At 26.0% G+C, this 19,650-nt stretch overlaps 1 protein-coding gene across 7 annotated transcripts; it reads left to right on the top strand.

The window, feature by feature from the left end:
- The first annotated feature begins 2,169 nt into the window (after nucleotides 1-2,169).
- Nucleotides 2,170-18,549, top strand: LOC145202478 (rho GTPase-activating protein 7-like). 7 transcript variants are annotated; one of them, XM_090077786.1, is made up of 16 exons: nucleotides 2,170-2,429; nucleotides 2,875-2,980; nucleotides 7,911-7,982; nucleotides 8,289-8,370; nucleotides 8,689-8,734; nucleotides 12,038-12,567; nucleotides 15,083-15,148; nucleotides 15,439-15,558; nucleotides 15,727-15,773; nucleotides 15,937-16,248; nucleotides 16,348-16,634; nucleotides 16,804-16,857; nucleotides 17,308-17,460; nucleotides 17,540-17,709; nucleotides 17,840-18,142; nucleotides 18,253-18,549. In XM_090077786.1, the coding sequence occupies exons 1-16, from the start codon at nucleotides 2,394-2,396 to the stop codon at nucleotides 18,368-18,370; spliced, it is 2,502 nt and encodes an 833-aa protein (XP_089933912.1). In that variant the 5' UTR covers nucleotides 2,170-2,393; the 3' UTR covers nucleotides 18,371-18,549. The 7 variants fall into 7 exon arrangements, with proteins under 7 accessions (XP_089933912.1, XP_089933914.1, XP_089933913.1 ...); XM_090077788.1 differs by lacking the exons at nucleotides 2,170-2,429; nucleotides 2,875-2,980 and adding an exon at nucleotides 5,639-5,727; XM_090077787.1 differs by lacking the exons at nucleotides 2,170-2,429; nucleotides 2,875-2,980 and adding an exon at nucleotides 5,915-6,137.
- The last annotated feature ends 1,101 nt before the right edge of the window (nucleotides 18,550-19,650 follow it).

Below are 19,650 nucleotides of genomic sequence, written 5' to 3'. Positions count from 1 at the left end.
TCCAGATTTCAGAAGCTTAGTATAGGATTTGGTAAGACCAAGGTCCCTTATTAGATTATTGATGTCTTTCTGGTTGGCAAAGTATATTCTCTCATCATTCGTTTTTGTAAAATTGTACTTTAGATTTACATTATCTTAGTCTCCCTCCGATAAGATGTTCTTTCCTTAAAATGAGTAGTTCCAATATGAAGGGTTAGAACGAGGAACTCAAGGCAGCCTTGTACCGGAGCAATTAATGAAGGAATTTCTGTCCAAAATATGCTTTATAAAACTAATACATTTTGACATTATGCTTTACAGAGTACATTTTCACTATTCTTTTGATAGATTGCTGAATTATCCTCAGACTCAGCAAAGTCTTTCCTTTTCAAAAGTGTAAAATAAAGAACTAAGAGCCAGGTTAACTGTTTACGTGTAAAAGCTGGTTGGTTTATAAGAAAATTTATTTGCATGCAAAATTCAAATAGTAAAATTATTAAAAGACCACAAAAATACACTTTATTTTTGTGATGTGTAAGAAAACTTATATAAGTATATTATCAAATTGTGTAGGGATATATTGTGTACAAAATACGAAAATTGAGTTTCGTTCCTATTGAATGCAAAATACAAACAGGGTTTGATAAAAGAAAGTGGGTTTAAGGTTTAAAAGTTTAGAACTCGCTCTATAATTAAATTCAACTCTACAAAAGCCTTCTGTTCTTCTTGTTTTTTTATTCTGTTCTACTTTAACACTGTCGTTCCAGAATCATGAAACACTATTGCGTCATTGAGATTAAATAGCTTTTGTTAAAAATATTGTTGTCACATCAAGTCTTTAATCGGCCGTCAAACCGTGTTTTGGTTTTTATTTTTAGTTCATTTTAGCAGAGCACGAATTTGAAACAAATACAAATTAAAAACTACTCTCAACGGAGTATACTAATCAAATTACCATTTTGGCATTTTTATCTAAAAGACGATATAAACAAAGATAAAAAATTTATTTTTGTTGATATAGAAACTTTTAAATACTTCTTAATATTTTAAAATACTTTAAAATACTTTTTTAAAATACTTTTTTAAAATACTTTAAATACTTTTAAATACTTTTAAATACTTTAAATACTTTAAGTTAACTAAGTGTTAAATAGTAGACACTAGATTTTTGCATACAATTTATTGAAACCTAATGACTCATTATTATTAGTTATGAAAGTAAAGCGATTCAGAAAAATGCTTGCCGTTTAAATTTGCTTGATATAAAATTGCTGGGGTCAAAATGAGCGCCTTCGTTATTTTGGGATGTTTTTAAAAGTCCCCGTCCCCGGGATGTTTTTAAAAGTCCCAACAGTTTAAAGGTTTGATGAGTCTTCAGGTTTAATTGAGTCTTCTACATAATGTTTAATTGCTCAAAGTCATCGAGATTATTTTACCCTTCAGATTTCAATAACAACTGATTGTTATTTTTTCACTGGTAATCAACTGTTGTCTCGATGAGGTACGAACTTCTTTATGTTTTGCTTCTTACTTATCTTTCTCACATCTTTCATGACAACAAGAATATTTTACTTTATTGAACAGGATTTAGTTCATTATCTTCTTGTATTTGAATTGGTTGAACTGATATTTTGGTATTGCCATCGGTAAAATGTCCCGTTTATATAACATTCCTAGGATGCATTCAAGAAGCTACTAGATTACTAATTTGTAATTACTATTGCTTATCTTTGCAAATCGTAGATAAGAATTAGTCGTGGAAAAATACTGCGTATTAAGCAGAACTGTAAATTTCGTTCCCAGGGACACTCTTGCTCGAGAAATCAAAACTAAATGTATTTTTAGAAAATTTCTTTAAGAAAGTTGCAGCTGTTTTAAACTTTACAACCTTGAATTTGTTTTGTTCATGGATTTAGAATGATTAAATTAAAGTTGTATTTCTACATAATTAATTAAAATGATAAATTATAATAATAAATTAAAATAAGTCGTAGCCTTTGAACTTAAGTTATTGAGCTTAGTTCATTCAATTTAATTTCGTAATCGATCTTAATAGCGTAATAGTAGTAGTAGTTGTTGTTGCTGCTGTTGTTGTTATTGTTGTTGTTGTTATTGGTAGTGGTGGTGTTGTTGTGATTTTTATTGTAATATTCTTTAGTTCTTTTTTAACATTTTTCTTCTTAATCTCACAGAGATAATCGGTTAAAAAAAACAAACTGCTGTTATCGCAAATATTAAGCCACAATATGTATACGCTAATTGTGTAAAGGTGTCGTTATTTCACATTTTAAAAACATTTACTTGTTTTTAAAATACGCAAAAAAGAAAAAAAACGTTTTTTTCTACTCATTGGTTTTATCAGACAAAGTAAAACGAGAGAAAGCTCGTGTAAAAGACTTTGAATCTGTTTTAGTATGATAGAAGAGCCACAGTTTACAGTCATCATAGAGGTAATTAATTGTCTATAAAGTAACTTTTTTTTTATCATGCGGGAATAACTGCGATAAAACGGGTAGATTTCTTGATCAGCTTTTTAAGTTCTTTTTGATTAATTTACGGTCCAGAAATTGAAGCCGAGTATTGGGAGTGTTTGCTTAAAAAAATTTCAAAAGCGCAATTTTTAATGTCTATGAAAAAACGTAAGGCTCAAAAAGATAAAACGCTTGTTAATGTTATAACCAATTTTCTATGGCGCTACTCGGTAAACAATCTGATCAACGTTGTTTGTATTAGATTTATGATGATCTTCTTTGCGTTTCTGATGAAACCTTACATCAACTTTAAAAAAAAAAACCCAACAAATTCGCATGCTGTTCGACGCATGTATTTAAAAAAAAATCAAGTAGTTAGTGCTATTATCTACATTAGCAAGACAATCTTTCTTGGTACATTTAGAATGAATTTGAGTCATCGCCTATTTGTGCTTTGACGGAAGAATTAAAACATCTTAATATCAGCGCAATAAGCAGCAACGCTACGAAGTTTCAACGCAGAATGATAGGTAAGTACTCAATTTGATCTTGTTTGTTTGCTCAAACCTTGCAAAATTATTGCGAAAAACTAAAAAACTGCAAACTATTTCAAGCCTTTAACAAATAGGTTCTTGTTTGTTTTGTTTTTTGAGAAAATAAATAATACGTTCACATGTGGCATACGGGAAGAATGTTCATATACTGCAGCTCTTATTAACTGAAGCAAATATAGATAAATTGTTGAATAAAGTTAGTTAAAAGTAGTAGATGCCTTCTGTAGATATGATGAAGATGATGATGATGATGATGACGACGATGATGATAATGATAATAATGATGATGATGATGATGATGATGATGATGATGATGATGATGATGATGATGATGATGATGATGATGATGATGATGATGATGATGATGATGATGATAGTAATGACGATGAAAATTATAAAGAAGATGATCATAGTAGTGATTATAGTCATAGCGATGACATACTACAAGAATATTTATGGAAAGAAAATGTAAAAAATATAGATAAATTCTCTTAACAAATCAAAACTGGTTTGAGTTGATGAGGGAACTGGTAAAGCTCTTTTTGGGTAAAAACAAATATAGTGAAAACTCGTATTAGTTTTTTCACGACTGGGTTTTTTCGCTTGGAGCAATTTATACCTCTACTAAGTTTAGTTTTTGAACTTTTTTTTTTTAAATCAAAATTTTAGGTATATTTTTGAAAAAAATACAAATAAATTTTCCTTAAATTTATTCTAGTTTTAACCTAAATTTATCATAAATTTATAATGCTGGATGATTTAGAGTTTAACCTATTTAAATAAACAAACTAAATTGTATTCCATACATAATTTATCACCTTATAAAATTTATCACCACATAAAATTTATCACCACATAAAATTTATCACCACATAAAATTTATCACCTTATAAAGATAAACTATTCTTAATGAATCACATTTTTACTATACATAATTAAGCCAATTTGCTATTGTTAATGTTAGAAAAGATTTTGTTTTCAAATTATTTTGTGACGTGCTTACTCTTTCTAATTAAAAGATTTTATATCTGCCCTTACCCTATTATTTAGCTTACTTATATTAAAACTGTTTCATTGCTTTTTCCTGAAGTGCACTTAAAATCATTTTATTTTTGATTTGATTTGGCTTTATTATGGCATTTATTCGCTGCCAAGAAAATTACAGAAGGGAAATAGAGGCATCAAAACCTACAACTACCTTTATAGGGTTTGACGCCTCTTTTTCCCTTCTGTAATTCTTTGGCAGTTAATAAATACCATACTTTTTCTTAAATTTATTATGGAAAAATCTGGGTGCCCGCGAAATCCAGTTTTTAGGTCAAACGGTAATAAAAACAAAGTTATTCCGAGCCTTTAACCCTTTAGCGCCCACCAGGGCTTAAAATTTTCAAAAAACTCCAAAAACTTCAAAAAGCAATTGTTTTAGGGCCTAGATTATGAATTAAAAAATAAAATTTTAAAATTTCACTAGCAAACCCAATTTTGTCATTGTAGCATATGTGATACATATAAATTCAGGCATTTTGTGATAGTTTCAAAAAGAGGAAACTCTCTTAAATACTTCTAAAACTTACATGTGTTATTAATTTAAAATAAAATAAACAAATAAGCTTTAATATTCGTAAAAAAACAGGAAAAAACTCTCTTTGAAAATACCTTGTCTGACAACAATCATCCGATTTTTAAAAAGACAATTTTGATGTGTTTTTAAGTCTTGATTATCTAATTATATTAACCTAGCTAAATCAGATCAACAAAAATATGTTGTAAATATGCTACAAAAAGTGTTTTTGAGATCACTGTGTTGACAGGATGGCCATAAAAGGTTTCTGAAGTTATGTAGCAGATCTGCTACACGGGCGCTAAAGGGTTAAAACGTCAAAAGACGCAAATATAGATAACATTTGATAAATAAAAAGGTTAAAAAATTATAATAGCTAATCAATTAAAAATAGCATGGCTTTCAATTTAACAAATACAAACTGAGCTCACACAAGAATGTTGCTGTTAAAATTGCAACTTCAATATTGGCTTTGCCGGCTGAAGCTTTATTATAATGAAAAAATTTCACTTATCTCGTATTATTTATTGTTCGGATAAAAAATAATCCATTTCGATGGAATTATGTTATATACAGATTTGACTTTTTCAACTCTGTAAAACTTTCGAGTTAAATGAAGTAGTTCCCCAAACAGTCTGGCTTTTCATAAAAGAAATATAAGTATTCTAAAAGACAAACGTTGAGCTGTAATATAGTTTCGCTAAACAAAAATATTCCATACAAAACTCAATTGTATTTTTTTAAAAAAAAGTTTTTAAATAGCAAAGTTAGTTTAAAAAAATGAGTCAATGAAAAAAATATAATTATAAATATGGCTCATTAAAGCGAAAGAAAAAAAAAAAAAGAAAAAGAAAGTGAATTTTGATCAAAGAATAGAAAATGTTTTTGAACATTGGTTTGTGATGCAACGTGCTTTTACAGTCTAATTTGAGTAAAATAGGTTCGAATAGATCACAAAACGTCATATGACGTCATTGCAGTTTCAATAAAACTAAGTCACTTGACTATAATTACGAAAATTTTAATTATGCAACCATTTATGAACAGAAAAGTGCGTCGTTAAAAATTGTTCGTCGCCATCGGAGAATATGACAATCAACCGCGGCGCCGGTAGTTTAAAAAGCTTACTTCATTGTCAATTAGATGGTGCCTTGTGAAAATGGTTTGTTCTTGTTTATATTAAAATGCTAATTTTCAAAGAGGATTATTTTAATTAGAAATTTTATTTTTCAATATATTTTATTAAACGACATTAAAGTATTTTTCTCTATTTTGCTTCTATTCTTAACGCAAGAACTTGAACTACAATGTTCTGTCAAATACATCTCTAATGTAACGGTACTTGAAATAATTCCGTCACGGATAAAGTTTAAGCAAACAGTTTAAAAAACATGATCTCGATAAGTTCAATTATTAAATAAGTTCAAATTGTATTATTTATGATTAATAAACCTTTTTAAATTATAGTTCAGAACCATATTTATAGTATTCAGTTTTTTCACTTACTAAGATTGATGGGTCAGCTGGCAAACTATTTTGGTATCTTTTAAATGTTAATTCTCTTTTCAAAAGGTTAATATTTAAATTTCTTCTATGAGCTTTACTTATGATAATACATTTATATACTTTATTTGCTATAATTTAAGTAAAAAATATCCTAGTACTTTTACAAATACATATGGTATGATTTACAAGAGAATTTTAAAGTGAATGATAATTCACAGTTAGAAATATTCATTTTTAGTTGCTAAAACAAATAAATTTATTATACAGGTATGTTATTAATAGATATAATGATAATAGTATTAGTAATTAACAATAATGATGATGATAGTAATGGTAATAACAATAATAATAATAATAATAATAATAATAATAATAATAATAATAATAATAATAATAATAATAATAATAATAATAATAATAATAATAGTAATAATAATAATAATAGTAATAATAATAATAATAATAATAACAGTAATAATAATAATAGTAATAATAATAATAATAATAATAATAATAATAATAATAATAATAATAATAATAGTAATAATAATAATAATAATAATAATAATAATAATAATAATAATAATAATAATAATAATAATAATAATAATAATAATAATAATAATAATAATAATAATAATAGTAATAATAATAGTAATAATAATAATAATAGTAATAATAATAATAATAACAATAATAATAATAATAATAATAATAATAATAATAATAATAATAATAATAATAATAATAATAATAATAATAATAGTAATAATAATAATAATAATAATAATAATAATAATAATAATAATAATAATAATAATAATAATAATAATAATAATAATAATAACACCAATAAAGATAAGGATGATATTGATAAAAAAAATTTAAATTTATAAATATTAAACAAATCTTTTTATGCATATATATTTTATATATTTATGATGTATGTATATATATATATATATATATATATATATATATATATATATATATATATATATATGCATTATTATACATGTATATATTGTTGTACATGTATGTATTAAATATATATGTATTACTATACGTAAATATATTATATATGTATCTATCTATTCACATGTTTACATGTACATATATATAAAAATCTTTTAAAAAACTTAAATAACATAGTATTAAATAACATTATTAAATTTGATTTAATTCTATAAACATTTTGACTTAAATTTATAAATATTTTAAATGTCTATTGCTGCATATATACTATAGTGAAATTTATTAAACTAAAGATTATAGATAATGGTAGCTCAATAAACTTTAAAGACTTGCTAATAGGAAATGATTTTTCACATTTACACATAGATTATAACAATAAGAAAAAAAAGTTTTATTTTTATTTTAAGTAAGAACAATACTTAATGTTATTTTTCACTCTTAATTACTGTAATTAGTTTCATATAATCCTTGTTTCTTCACACAGACAAGAAAGTGAGTTTTTGCTGCAAAGCCTTTGATAATGATATTTTTAAAAGTTTGCTTTATTACTTAATATATGGTTAAATTTTAACACAATAAAATAAGGCAGTGAGTTTGAGTAGAGCATGAGTTTTATATAAACTTGTCTAAATATTCTAAATACCAAATAAGACTAAATATCCTATATATGAAGGAAAATGGAATAAAGATTTTTAGCTAGTTTTAAATTTATGCCAAAAGCAAAAATTAAAAATAGTTCTTGCTGCTACTTTCTTGATTATTTCAAAAATAGTTACCTTGTACAATTTTATTTCTACTATCTCATAGCTATTGTTGATGGAGATGGCTTTAAAACTAATATTTCTCATTAATTCCACTTTTCAGAGCTGGAAGCATTTGAGGCTTGTTACTGGCTAAAAGCAACTGGATTTAACTCCTTTGTAAAGATGTATGAAGGTAATTTGTTATTGTATTAAAATATCATTATCTTTTTAAAAATATCTTTTTAATAATATGTTATGGTACTTTATACTTCATTGTTATATAAATATATTTATAATTTTTGTTATAAAATGACCTTTTTAAATTTTTTTTTTTTCTTGAGATTTCTCTATAATTTAGGTGTATGCATGCATACATGCCTTAATAGCTGAGAGATTTATTTTTTGTAATAAAGCCAATATTTAAATTTTACAAAATTTTCATATTTTGGCTGATATGTATAATGATTGAAACAGGTTTTATTTCTGATTTGTTGTTTAGAAAAGTGCTTTCCTCTTGAAGTTGAAAATGCAAAAATTTCCTGTAATCAATTGGATACTGATTCATTGCAATCTTTAATGAAGTATGATTTGTAATTTCTTTTTTACAAATATAAGTAAAACAAACTTCAATAATACAAATCTACTACTTCCTAATCCACTACTAACTTGACAGTACTTTGTACTCTCATGATTTCATATATCCTCTTGAGTGTCTTAATGCTTAAAAGCTTCATAATATGGAGTTTAAAATGATTTTTTCAATATGCAGAGCTAAGTTGGAGATCTCAAAGTAATATATTGGTATTATAAGTAAGCATAAATACATCCAAAATACAAATCCACAGTTTTATCTTATAGCTCTTTAATGCTCCTGCATTTATACAATAATTTATCTTTAGGCGGTTAGAGACACTGAACAAATGTACTAAGATGCTACAGAGTAAGGTGTGTGGTCCCATTTTTTTTTATTCATAAAGGATAGAGTTTTTTTTATTTGCAATACTTATGTTTAGCTCTTTTTTTCTTCTTGACATTTAAGATTTTTTATTTTTTAAAGAGTATTTACATTAAGATTAAGCTCTTCTTGTGATATAGTGTTCTTGTCAAAAATTTTAATTCAGAGCTATTTCCTTTTTTATGTGTATGCAAATTGAAACAGAATTTTTTATCTTAGTTGAGCTAATGGGCCAACACATTTATTGTTCTAATAATAAAACTTTTTTCCCAAAATGTTAAGCAATCAACTTTATTTTTTAAATCTAATAAAAATTTAACTTGTAGAAATTTTAATGTTGATAATTGAGTTTTCATGAACTAATGTGGCTCAAGTTATTCTGATACCCAACTTAAATCTCTTTATGCTTTCTCACCTTTGTTTACTTTGGTGGTGATTAGTGCAATCATTTATTTGCTTAAAATGCTTAACACTATAATTTGATGTAATCAGGTACTTTTATCTTTTGAAGGCCATATAAAAAAGAAATGTCAATAAGCCAGATTATAATAAATAAGTTGCATTGCTTTTGATTGATGATCTGCTGCATTTTGTTTTTTGGTAGCTTTCAATAAAAAAAAAAGTCGATTGTAATTTTAGCAAGGGCAAGTGTCTTAATTATTTAATTTAAATTTTCTTTATGGATTTGTTATAGATTTTTTTAAATGATGCATAACATTCTATTGAGAAATATTTAAATCTTGCAAAAAGTTAGTAGTTTTTATTTTACATAAAAATGCCTTTTCTTTTCAATCAAGTTAAAAACACTTTGTTAAAAATAATCTAAAATGGAATATTACTAGTTTGTTATTTACAAGTAAGTTCCTTTAATAACATTTTCTAATAAAAAATAAAGTTTTCTAATTTAAAATAAAAAATCCTTCAAAATAGTTTTTTCCCAATAAAATAAAGTAATAATACATGTTTAAGTAAAAAATTAAAATACTTGAAATATTTTATGAGAGATAACTTAGAGCTCAGCCCTAAATTCAAAAATAAGTTTCTAAAAACTTTAAATGTGTTTCCTGTTTAGAAAAAAATTGATCAAAGGTTTTGAATTACTTTAATTAAAAATATACAGTTTATAATATGTTAACTTTTTAACTAAATTAAAAATGATGTGTTTAATGGTAATAAATTTTAGCATCTGTAAAAACTAATTGACATAATTAAATTTGGGAAAGTGTGGAAAGAAATGTCTTATAATCAATTCATTTTTTAAAAATAATGTACTATTTTTTAGTATTTCTATCATTTCTTATCCTTGTAAATTTTTCAAATAGCTATTTCCAAGTGCATAATATTTCAAAGCAAATATTAATAATTCAGTAATTATCTTTAGTAATCAGTGAATATCTCATCAATAATTGAAGTTTGGAAAGTAAAATGAACAAGAGTGATAAGCTTCTTTAAAATTTTGTATCACAAACCAAGTAGAAATGCAGCCAATTTTAATGTATAATGAACAAATATCACTGAAATTTTGGAGCATTTGGAGTATTGGCTAAAAATCATTAAATTTTTTTTTTGTCATAAAGATAACCCTTTACTTACTGTTCTTTATGAATAATTTTTATTGATTTATACCTTCTCATGCTTAAGTTTTATTGAATATTAAATCTGTTGCTCTTATCTTTTATTTAAAATGAACTGTCCTTGAATTTAATCACATATAAAGGATTTTTTTCCTATCATTTGTTGTTGTTTTTTCTAATTCCCACTAATTATGATTATTTGAATAATCGTATCATTGTTGTGTTGTTTTTTTAAAATGGGTTTTTGTTACTTTATAAAATATTATGCTATGTTTAAATGAAAATGCAATAAGAGTTGTTCACAGAGTTTTTTTTTTTTTCTTATTGAAGTAGTTCACAAAAAAGTAATTCACAGGGAGTCTAAAGCTCCTTTAAAATTCCTATGCATTTTTAAAGAATAACTGATAGCTTTCTGTTCAGCCTAATTGAGTTTATCTTATTTTTATAAATGTATATTTAAAGACTTTTAATAAAAAACAGGAACTTAGTTTCTCTGTTTATTGTGTCTGTTTTATGATTTTTATTATGATATTGATATTATTTGATTGGCTGGTAAAAATTGATAGATCTCAGCATACTTTTGTTTTTTTATTACACATTAAGCATTCCACTAACTGCAGTTATTAAAAATGCCAACAAAACATCAGTTTACGGGGAGAAAAAGTTTCTGTTTGTTTTACTCAAATGAACGTTGCTGTAACAGTGATGGTATAAAGTAAACTTGTCAATTTATTTGCTTTTTAGCTCTTGAAACTTTATCTTAAGGAGAAAACACGAAGAATATTAGAAGACAATGTTATAAGTTAATAATATTTTAAATTTTGCTAGATTTATTTATAATTGATTTATTAATAAATTTATGAGGAAAGATAAATCAAGTTACAAGGAAGTTTATTTTTAAAGAATAAAATGCTTTTTTGAATTGAATTTTTGTAAAAAGTTGATTAATGATGTTTTTATTATTGTAAAAAAACATAAATACATGTTAACCTATAAATATATTAGTTCAGAGTATCCTATAAATGCTTTAACAGTAAATATCTTATCTTATGTTAACTTTTAGGTCTACTTATTTTTAAGTTAGTAAAGTTAAGTTTAAGTTAGTAAAGACAATAGATAATGATATTTTCTTAATAAATGAGTACTGCTATAAATAAATATAAAACTCTATCAATATTATGTTAAATACAGGAATATCACTTTGTTACATATAACATTGAAAAAAAAATTATTAATTATATTATATGTAAAAACATATCATAGTATTAATATGTTTGCAATTTTAACAAAGTATAAATATAAAAAAAATTTAAATAAAATTGTTATTATGTGGTACTAAAATAACAAATATATATTATAAAATGTAAGTTTAACAGTAAACAGTTTAACTATAATAAATATAAGTAAATACTATAGTTAGGTGTATAAAAGAGCATAATATAAGGTAATTTTTTACAGATGATCATTTAAAATAGGGTGTTATAAGATTAATTATCATTTATTAATGATGTAATAAAATACTAAGGCAGTAATTAATGTGTTTGAAGGTGATAATTGACTAAAGCAATAAATAACTAAATTAAGTAATCCCTGAATGGTACTTTAGTTTCTCAATGGAATGTGAAGTTTATTAGGTTTCTAGGTTCAGGTTGACTTAATACTATTAATGTTTACCATTGCTTATATGTTATCAAAGTTGCTATGTTTTTATATATTTAGGGTTGTCAGCAAAAAAGTAAATCAATAAATAGATTGGAACCAGAGCATCTTCAATTTAAAAGCAGACAGTCTCCAATTGATTTAGACCAAAACACAGACTACAGTCAATCACTAGTTCCATCATTCCCAATTGAAGTAATTAATGAGGATGTTTGTATAAATGAAGATGGTATTGATTTAATAAATTCAAATTTTCTTACTTGCCCTGAAAAGCAGCTTGCTCAAGAAATAAAGCAACATCTTCGCAATAGTTCTTATGATAATGTGATAGTTGATAACACAATGGATATTTTTGCTAAATCAGATAATCAAATCAAAATTACCTTAGAAGATCTTGATAAAAATATATGTGAAGTGAATACAGAAGATGAAGATGATAATGATATTAACTCAATATCATCACAAGAAGAATTGGATGGACTTGAAAATGGAAATTCTTTTCAAGATGTTTCTCGAGGGTACCTAAAAGTACCTGGCATGGGATCAACTGACTCTGGTGTCCCGTCAACACCCATAATGAGATCTCCCAGGTAAATTAACAAGTATATAAAGCATTTTTGTGTGTAATAAAGTTACTAAAGGAAAAAGGCTACATAATTTAAATTATTATTAATTTTAATTGACAAATTAGGCAAGTAATTTTGATTTCTTTAAAAAGAAAAATTTTGTTTCAAAAACATCACTTTTAAATATTTTTAAAAAGTATTTTGTTAAATTTTTATTTTATACTGGTAATTTTATTTTATACTATTGTATTTCATTTCATCTAATGATCATTGCAACACAGACTGTATTCTAACATCTCTTGAATAAAATCTTCATCATCATTGCTGCCACCACCATCATCATCATCATCATCATCATCATCATCATCATCATCATCATCATCATCATCATCATCATCATCATCATCATCATCATCATCATTATTATCATTATTATCATCATCATCACCACCACCACCACCACCACCACCACCACCACCACCACCACCACCACCATTATTATCATCATCAGCAGCAGCATCAATCATCATTATCATCATCATTATCATCATCATCATCATCATCATCATCATCATCATCATCATCATCAACAACAACAACAACAACAACAACAACAACAACAACAACAACAACAACAACAACAACAGTAGTTTAGATACTAATAAATACTATTTAAAACAAATGCATTGAATTGTTAAAGTGTATTTAATAAGTTAATCTACTTACATTTTTGACAATTTAAAAAGATTAGTATACATAATTGCTATTAACTAAAAATATACATATACTATAAACATAAACATTAATACTATGCATTAGCCAATAAGAAAAATGAGGCTTTAAAAAATAGCATATGATTTTAGTTTATAGACTAGTAAATTAGTAGTTTCCCCAACTACTTAAATTGTAATATTTCAGTTGTGACTTATGTTTTCTTTAACAAAATAAATTTTTTTTTTTTTTTTTTCTTCAATTGTTTTAGACTTTAATAGTTTAATCACAATTATTAACTTTTTTTTCTTTTTTCTTTTTTCTTTTTTTTTCTTTCTACATAATAAATATATAACTTCAACAATGCAAATGTATTATGAAAAGACAAGCTTGATGTCATTTTTTTTTTGTATGGGAAGTTTGTACAGGCATACAACTGTTTCTCAGCATGATTGTCATGAATGTCAATAATATAACTGAATTTTAAGAGATTTTTGTTTTACATTTTACTGCAAGCTTTGAATTTATAATGCAAACAACCTAGTGAATGTTACTGTTTACTGTTTTGATTATAGAATTTAAAATCATGCTTGTTCAAACAAACTCCATAATTATTTTCCCTGTCTTTATCAAAATAGTTTGGGTTGTATGGATCTACTGTAATAGAATTGTAATATGGATTTTACAAAGTAGTTTAAAAAAAAAAGAAATCTTTGATTCTGTATTGTTTTTTTACTTGTTTAACTTTGATAACCATTTTGGTAACTAAAATTTATCTTGCACCAAATATTATTTTTATTTTGTGTACGTTTTGCGTATCATTATGTCAATATTAACAGAAAATTTATGTACAAATACAAAAAATGTTTGCTGTTGAGTTCTGCTAAAAAAAAAAAAGGAATCCGTGTAAACTTTAGTATCAGTATATTTTTCAAAAGATCTTTATGATGTAGAAAGACTCATGTCCCATTGGTTTTTTAATTCAGGGTAAATATTTTATAGAATTGGTGGGGAGTGTTTCTATAATTTTTTTTTTTTTTAAGTTTTGTCTCTTAATGAAACAATGTGTTTCTTGTTCTTGTCTTTATAAACTTGATTTTCTGACTATAAAATTCAACAATTTTTTAAAATAATTTTTCTTGAGATTTTTGTGGAAATTATTAGTTAAAAAGTCCTTTGACTTTATAACTAATAATTGCTAGATTAAATTATGGTTTTCTATTTGCATGCTTAGTCATTCTCATTAATCTTTAAGGTTTATGATTTTCTGTTTTTCTTCTGTTCTTTACAATCAAACAATGAGTGGAAAATTAATTATTTAAAATTTAATCCTGATGATTGGTTGTTTAAAACTTAGAAATAAAAAAATATCACCACAACAACAGTTTTTTTGAGTTTTGGAAAATAAATAAAAACTTAAATTAAAGAAAATGCAAGAAGCTAAAAGTTGACTTGTTTATTTTATTTTCTGATTTTCTTTTGAAAAGTTCTTCTTTTTTTAATAAAGTGTTTAAAGTTTGTTTAAGCTTTTTTTTTGTTTTGAACAAAAAACATTCAAGTTGTTCATTGATTAGATTTTTGCAAAGTAATAGCCAGTTTGTAGCAATCAGGAAATCTATTAAACAGATTTAAGGGTTATCAGGCAGTCAATGTGAGAGAAAATCAGAATATGAATACAAGAACATGTAAACACTCTGTATTTAGGCATAGGTAATTTTTGTACAAATTTTCTTCAAAATTACTAAATTCAAGACAAACTAAAAAGTTTTTTTTTTTTTTAAAGAAGACATTTGTTTTCTGGATGTTATGTTCTCAGTTCTGGTTTTAGTGTGAGGAAGAGGAGAGTACGATGGCATAGCTTTCAAAAATCATGTGAAAGGGAATCAATGCTTTTGTAAGATTTTTGTTAATTATTATAGTGTGGTGCAGCATGTGTAAATGCATCATTTACAATGTTTCTCTTTATCAAAACAATGTTAAAGGTCAGAAAAACCAGTAAATAGGAATGATGTTTTTTAGAGATCATTGAAGAGACAATAGAAAATAAGCACAATATTAGTATTTTATATCTTTATATAAATTAGTGTTAATGACCTTATGTTTTTTTGTTGTTGTCTTTCCGAACACTTTTGATTGTTTTTTTGCTTACAATAAAATAATTTTTTTACAAATTTTTTTTTTCAGAAGTAACAATATAATGTCTTTATCGGCTGGTCAATTAAATGTCCTGAAAAAGCTGTCATTGTTGAGGCTAACAGCACTAATGGAAAGGTATTCATGCAATAATAGAACAAGTTGGCATTGGTAAGCCTCAATTTATTTTTTAATGTTCTTTTTTTGATTTGATTTTATTTTTTCTCTAGGTGTCTTTAATTTTTAGTTTGCTAAAGTTTTATAAAGTGTTTTGATTTAATGGCATGTTATAAAAAGATTTGATTTGATTTTTTATACCTTTTGCTCTTTTTAATGCAGGACAGTTCCAAAAATACTAAAAAAGCTGAAAGTCCCTGATTATAAAGGCAAGCTTTATTTGTTTTATTATTTATTTATTTTTTTAACCATATGTTTTTCCCATTTTAACCATTAGTCAATTCACTTGTAAATTTCTTTTAAAGACCTTTTCTTCATGATTGTTAAAGTTTTTCTGATGAGTTAAGACTTTATTAATCTTAATATTTTTAGATAAAAATGTATTTGGTGTTCCATTATTAACAATAGCTGAGCGAACTGGATGTCCGTTACCTCACTCTGTAGTATTAGCAATCAACTACTTAAGTAGGCTTGCAAAAGACAGTATTGGGATATTTCGTAAATCAGGAATGAAAGCTCGAATAGAAAAATTAAAGAATCAAATTGAATTAAATCCTGGTAAAATAGACTTAGATGGTTATTCTGCTTATGATGTAGCAGATATGTTGAAGCAGTTTTTCCGTGAGTTACCTGAGCCATTACTCACTATTAAGCTTTCAGATACATTTATTGCCATTCACAAAGGTAAATCTTTTATTTTCTTTTTCATTCTGTAAAATGATTTTTTAAAATAGATATATAGTTATAACTTACAATTGTGATCACAAATTTATCTTGCTATAGATATTCCAAGTGAACTTCGTTTGCAAGCAATGCAGTTAGCTATTATATTGATGCCTGATGAAAATCGACATGTCTTACAGACTATGTTACTATTTCTTAATGAAGTTGCATCTCATTCAAATGTTAATCAAATGAGTGAAGCCAATTTGGCTACATGCTTTGTACCAGCATTCTTTCATCTATACGGAGGTGGCACAACAAAAAGTGACAAAAATCTTAATAAAGGCCCAAAGAAAATGAGGACATCTGTCTCTCTTCAATACCAAAAAGAGTTGGATGATACTAGAGTAAGATTTTCTCTTACATCAATAGGCTTTATGTATATTTTATTATATTATATTATGTATATTGGTATATGTATATTGGTAATGAATTTTCTTTGTAAAATACAGTCTAATAGAAATATTTTTAAAAATAAATAAAAAAAGAGTTATGTCAAAATATTTTTCAATTTAGGCTGCACAGGATTGCCTGGCATGTATGATGAAATGTGTGAGCTTTTTATTTTGCGTAAGTATATATATATGTATTTTATTATTCATTTTTTACATCTCTAGTTTGAGTTTCTGTATTTTAAAAATGTTTTTTCTTCACAAAAGTAGCAAATGGGCTCCAGTGTCTTCTAAGCGTTTTATTTTTTTTTGACTGTTTTTTTTTTTCAGTTTAGCTAAAATTAAGAGCTCTTTATTTTGAAAGTGGCCAAAATCCATTTGCCAAATTTTTTTGTTATTGACTATAATGGGGTTATAATTTGAGATAAGCTGTTATAAACAACAGTCAGTGGTTAAGTATATTCATAGTATATGATAAGTTTTGACACAAATTTACACACTTTGTTGTTACACACTATTTTGTTAAATACCCAAGCTCTCAACTTAAATATCACAATTTAAATATAAATGAACTTAGATCATTTTCAAAAAACGACTTTTAAAATAAACAACTCTGATTTTTTTTTAGGTTCCTGATGATGTTATGATGAAATGTCGTTTTACTTTTATTGAGCAAGGAGAACCTGTCCCTTTAGAAGAGTTGGGGCAAAATGGTGTAGATCCAGGTGTTGATGATGATTATCGTCATTATATAGATACTTGCTTCTCTGACTTATTGCAGGTAAAAGGAATAAATTACAATAAATGTTTTTTAATTTTCACTTTTTTTTTACGTTATATATTAAAATATTATTAAAAAGGAAACGGGCGTCAATTGTCGTTCTACGAAATGGGATATCCACTCTGAATGTGACGAGATTATAATTTCCTACCGAAAAGTAAATGATGGCTACCCGTTGCGTGTTTGGCGCGCTGTTACTGAAATACAAGCATCCCCTGAAGAAATTCTTAAGCGCATAATAAAAGAACGGTATCTGCAAGCATTTCTAATGTTTTCTTAATTGTAATAGACATGATTTTTTTTTTCATGTTTGTAATTAGTTTAATATTTATTACTTAATTACTTCTATGGTGGGGTGATGTTAAATTCTTTTTTGTAGACATTTATGGGATGATGAAATTTTACAATGGCAAGTAATAGACACTTTAGATGAAAGCACTGATGTTTTTTACTACGAAACTCAATCCATCGCACCATCTTTTAAAAGAGACTTTGTTATACTCCGTTCGTGGCGTTATAATCTTAACGGAGGCTCATGTGGCGTTGTCATGACTTCTGTAAAACATAAGAATGATCCACCCACTTCCGGTGTCCGGGGGACATTACTTGCTTTTCGTTGTCTCATAGAGCCGACGGGTTTAGGCCGATCTAGGTTGACTTCTATTTCAAGAATCGATTATAGGTAATTACACTTAATTTGCTTCAGTTTTCTGGTCATGTTTGATAATTAGTTAGACTCTTTTTTTAAAGTGTATAATGGTTTTTTTTTTAACAAATAGCCTTCATTTTTAGGGGAACAAGTTCAAGATATTACAATAAAGTTGTCTCTCCCAGGGTGATGTCTTCAGGGATAAGGAAAGTTCGCGATTCATTTAACTGCGGCCCGGACGGCCCTGAAACTAATGTGTAATTAATAAATATGATCGCCTTCAGGTGATACCATGATATTTTCAAGAATGCAAAATCAAAAAAATGATGATAGTCCTAATGAAGGGCCTTATCATCATCAAGTTATTCATCCAGACAGTTTATATACCAAAATAATTTTTGTAAATATGTAGAAAGACTTAAATTATACTCGGAATTTTACTAAAGTGTGTTTTTTACAACTTATTTTGCTATGTTCAATTGAAATATGTATATATTTTTTTTTTACTGATGCATTAAAAAATGCATTTTTTTTTTTTTTTTAAAGCTGTTTTTCATTTAATGCGCGTCATTATATATATATATATATATATATATATATATATATATATATATATATATATATATATATATATATATATATATATATATATATATATATATATATATATGAAAATAACTTTAAATAATATAAGTTGAGATGCAAGCGTGTATTATTTAAAATAATTTTCAGCTTTTCAAAAAGGAAGAAGCTAGTAGGAGTTTTGCTCGTATTAAATTTTTCAATAGTCTTACTACAATCGTAAAAAGGTTTGTAACCGAAGAGCGCCACAATTAATTAAAAAAAGCATCGGTTTCCGTAAACATGTGTTTTTGAGATTTAACTGATTAGCGTTAAAATTGATCATTTTATTTTAATCGCTTTAGTCGTGCTGGCGACCACGACTTTGTGCGTACTTAATAACTAAGCAACGTTTTTCAATAAGATAAACAAAAAGCCTTTAGCTTACCTTTCTCATTTGCAAGAGATTATTTAGGATAGTCATCCTTTTTTTTTTAGTGGTACCTTACGGGTGTTCTGGCCTAGGGCTCATACTGAATGCCCATCAATTTTCAGCGATGTAAAAAAACTTTTTTTTCACAAAACTTAGTTGATTTTATAAATAAGAAAATTTTTTTAAAACTTTTTTAAAGCCACTCAATAGTAATAAAAACTAAGCCCCCAAAAAAGTTCTTCAACAGGTGTGACGACTGGAAAGCCCTCTCATTTGCAGCAGTCTTTGGGCACTAAAGTAAGTTGGCCTAGAGTCTCACTCAATTTGTTTGGACGTACGGTCCTTGTACCATGCTTCCAAACAAGGAAAAATTATTGTGTGTTTATTTTTATTTTTTTATTTTTTTTCAACTATTTATAAAAAAAGTTGATTCGTAGAATCTATTAACAACAAAATAACTTTTATCTTGTTTAAATTAGACATAGCATAGATTTAGACATTAGCCAATTTCGTTTTAATCCAAGCGCCTTTTTCTTCAATTAATTAA

This window comes from Hydra viridissima, unplaced genomic scaffold (assembly GCF_058129835.1).
Source record: "Hydra viridissima isolate aposymbiotic clone 2 unplaced genomic scaffold, HvirCarnegie_v1 scaffold_2, whole genome shotgun sequence".
Lineage (NCBI taxonomy): Eukaryota > Metazoa > Cnidaria > Hydrozoa > Anthoathecata > Hydridae > Hydra > Hydra viridissima.
Note: the sequence above shows the minus strand (reverse complement) of the source record. Positions and strands in the feature narration are given on the sequence as shown.

Bases quoted from the DNA above. Each gene is read 5' to 3' on its own strand.
- LOC145202478 (XM_090077786.1), top strand. From the start codon at position 2,394: ATGATAGAAGAGCCACAGTTTACAGTCATCATAGAG. The intron at 8,735-12,037 runs GTGTGTGGTCCC...TTATATATTTAG, and splicing joins CTAAGATGCTACAGAGTAAG to GGTTGTCAGCAAAAAAGTAA. The intron at 17,710-17,839 runs GTATCTGCAAGC...TCTTTTTTGTAG, and splicing joins AAGCGCATAATAAAAGAACG to ACATTTATGGGATGATGAAA.